This window comes from Fragaria vesca, linkage group LG2 (assembly GCF_000184155.1).
Source record: "Fragaria vesca subsp. vesca linkage group LG2, FraVesHawaii_1.0, whole genome shotgun sequence".
Taxonomy (NCBI): Eukaryota; Viridiplantae; Streptophyta; class Magnoliopsida; order Rosales; family Rosaceae; genus Fragaria; species Fragaria vesca.
The window spans coordinates 4,163,188-4,166,140 of NC_020492.1; the positions used below are offsets into that span (position 1 = coordinate 4,163,188).

At 48.1% G+C, this 2,953-nt stretch overlaps 1 protein-coding gene across 1 annotated transcript; it reads left to right on the forward strand.

Annotated features, from left to right (window-relative positions):
• The first annotated feature begins 571 nt into the window (after nt 1-571).
• LOC101295470 lies at nt 572-2,152 on the forward strand. The gene has a single exon (XM_004289767.1). The coding sequence runs from the start codon at nt 649-651 to the stop codon at nt 2,050-2,052; it is 1,404 nt and encodes a 467-aa protein (XP_004289815.1). The 5' UTR covers nt 572-648; the 3' UTR covers nt 2,053-2,152.
• The last annotated feature ends 801 nt before the right edge of the window (nt 2,153-2,953 follow it).

Below are 2,953 nucleotides of genomic sequence, written 5' to 3' on the forward strand. Positions count from 1 at the left end.
CTTAAATATTAGATGGTGGTCAGTTCTAACAAACTTTGGATCGATGTTGTAGTGCTTGTTCTTGGTTTAATGAAGTTTATGAGATGTCTTGCTTCGGACATTTATCTAATATTTGTGCCCATTGTGCTTCCCGTTGAAACCACTTCGGGGCATGGTCTCGGCATGGTGATCAATGATGGCATGTTTTTCCACGTTACCGTGAACTTTTTTTTTACTTTTACTTTTGACCCTTTCACTTTAAATCACCGAGGAAGTTTCTTCCGAGTCATATCCCGGTCAACACGTCACTCTCTTATCACTTCACCCTCCCCAATCAGTGCCGAGTTGTGCCCACCTCCAAAGCCCCAGAAGTCCTTCCAATCCAAGACTCTGCTACTCCCAGTATCCCACCACTGATATCCTCACCACCCCACCCACGTCACGCTCAAATCATCAAACGCTACGTGTCCCTCTTTACTCACAGCCTGTCACTCTCTCCACCCTCAAGACACCTCAAAAAATAAAAAAATCGAAAAATCAAAAAATATATTAACCCCTTCCTCTCTATCCTTTCCCATTCCCATCATGCACTCACAGAACCACACTTGACCAACCTCTCTCTCTCTCTCTCAAACCCTCGTCTTCTTCCTCAGATAAGCTCAGAGCACCATGGAGAACAGCTACTCCTACAGCTCCTACCCCGACTCCGGCGACTCCTCGCCGCGCTCACGTGAGATCGACTTCGAGAACCCTCCGCCGTGGGAGGACCAGCAGAACCAGAACTACAAGGTCAAGCTCATGTGCAGCTACGGCGGCAAGATCCTCCCCCGCCCCCACGACAACCAGCTCTGCTACACCGGCGGCGAGACCAAGATCCTCGCCGTCGACCGCTCCATCAAGTTCCCCGCCCTCCTCTCCCGCCTCTCCTCCCTCTCCGACTCCGACGTCTCCTTCAAGTACCAGCTCCCCGGCGAAGACCTCGACGCCTTGATCTCCGTCACCAACGACGACGACCTCGACCACATGATGCACGAGTACGACCGCCTCTACCGCGCCTCCGCCAGGCCCGCCAGGATGAGGCTCTTTCTCTTCCCCAACATCAACCACAGCGACAGCTTCGGCTCTGACAGGTCCGATAGGGATCGCTTCGTCGACGCTTTGAACTCGGGTCCCGCTCCCCCGCCCGACCCGATTCCCAAGCCTCCCGTCGTCGACTTCATCCCCGCTTGGCCCAAGGGCGGCGTTCCTGCTGTCACCTCACCTCCTCCGCCGGCCCCGCCTACGGTTTTGCCCCCGCCGGAGTTTCAACTCAGATCAGCGCTGGGAGACCGGGTCGTCGGGTCGGATCCGGTGGAGTTCCAGAGGCAACTGCAGGACTTGCAGAGGCTACAAATTGGAGATCAACCTGATCATCAGTACCGAAGAAAGAGCGACGACAGCCTCGTCGGAGGACGAGGAGGCTACGCTGCCGCCGGTGATTTCTACAACATGCAGAAGGTGCCGGAAAAGCTTCCTCCTGTGACGGTGCCTCCGCAGATCCCGGCTCCGGCTGGTTACTGGCCTGAGAAGCATGTATCGAGCGTCGGGTTCCCGGGGACGGTTACTGGAGCGCTACCCGAACAGCAGCAGCAGCCTATGTACATGATCAGCGCGGGAGGAGGAGGCGGTGTGTATCACGCGCCGCCGATGGTGCGATCGGTCACCGGCCCAACCAATCAAGGGTACTACCAAATGCAGCAGCAGCAGCAGAGAATGCCCTCGGACGTTTACCGGGATCAGCCGGTCTACGGTGCAATACCGCAGCCACAGCAACAGATCAGTAATCTACCGCCACAACCGCCGAAGTACGCGGCGACGTACGCGGAAACGACGCCGTATACTCAGGTGGCGTACGATAGCGTAACTGGGAGGCAAGTGTACTATACTGCGCAGGGTGGAGGGGTTGTGCCGCCGCAGCAGCAGGCGTACTCAGCAGTGGGGACCGCGGCTGTTAGCGGCGAAATGAGAGTGGCTGGCGGGTTGAGCCAGGAGAGTAAGGTGGTGGGTTCAAAAGTTCCCCAAACTTCCATGTGATTTTCAATCTTATTATGTATTTGTTATGAAGATTAATATGTATTTGTTAAGAAAATATATTACTAAATATGAGGGAAAAAAATTACAGTATTACCTTCTGCTTATTTTGTGTTACGTACTTCTTTATTTCATTGAAAAGATTTTGCGGTTTGTAAATTATGGATCATTTTTGTGGAACCTATTTACATGAGGCATACGTATAGAGTTCAATTTACACATTATAAACAAAGAAAATGGATCTATACATAATGAAGTGAAACTCGTTAAAATATAGGTCAACACAAAAATGAAAATTAATAAGCTGAATTGAGCTACTTAAAGTCATAAACATGGACATTATGACATAAAGACAATGAATTAGTGGGTGTGAAGTTTGTAAAACAATGAGCTAGTTTAAGTAAACATGTTATCATATACACGAATTGAAATTTTTTCAGATTCTTAACTCGTTATAAAGATGCACAATAAATGCGTCGTCTTATATTATTGTATTAACTGATCGATCAGTAAACTGTTAATGTTGAATAAATTAAGCTCTTTTTTTAAGTTTCTAACTAGTTTACTTGAACTAGCTAGAGTTCTTCATTTCTTTCTCATAACTTTGAAAAATCTGACTAAAGTGGGACTTGAAATAGCTAATTCACATTTCACACATTTGGAAGAGGTGACGAAATTAAACACAAACCATTTCCTTCCTAGTGATATGAAACCCAACAAAAGGACTTCGTAGTTTTGCAAATAATGAGCATTGTCCTGTCTGACCAAAATATCATTTAAATGGTCCTAAATATGAATATCTTCTCATACCTCGTTCGAAAAGCAACACATATCATATGAATGTAACCATCAAAGTCGTCACTTAGACATTACAGGTGTGAAGGTGTAGTTAGTTAACCCTAGA

Bases quoted from the DNA above. Each gene is read 5' to 3' on its own strand.
- LOC101295470 (XM_004289767.1), top strand. From the start codon at position 649: ATGGAGAACAGCTACTCCTACAGCTCCTACCCCGACTCCGGCGACTCC.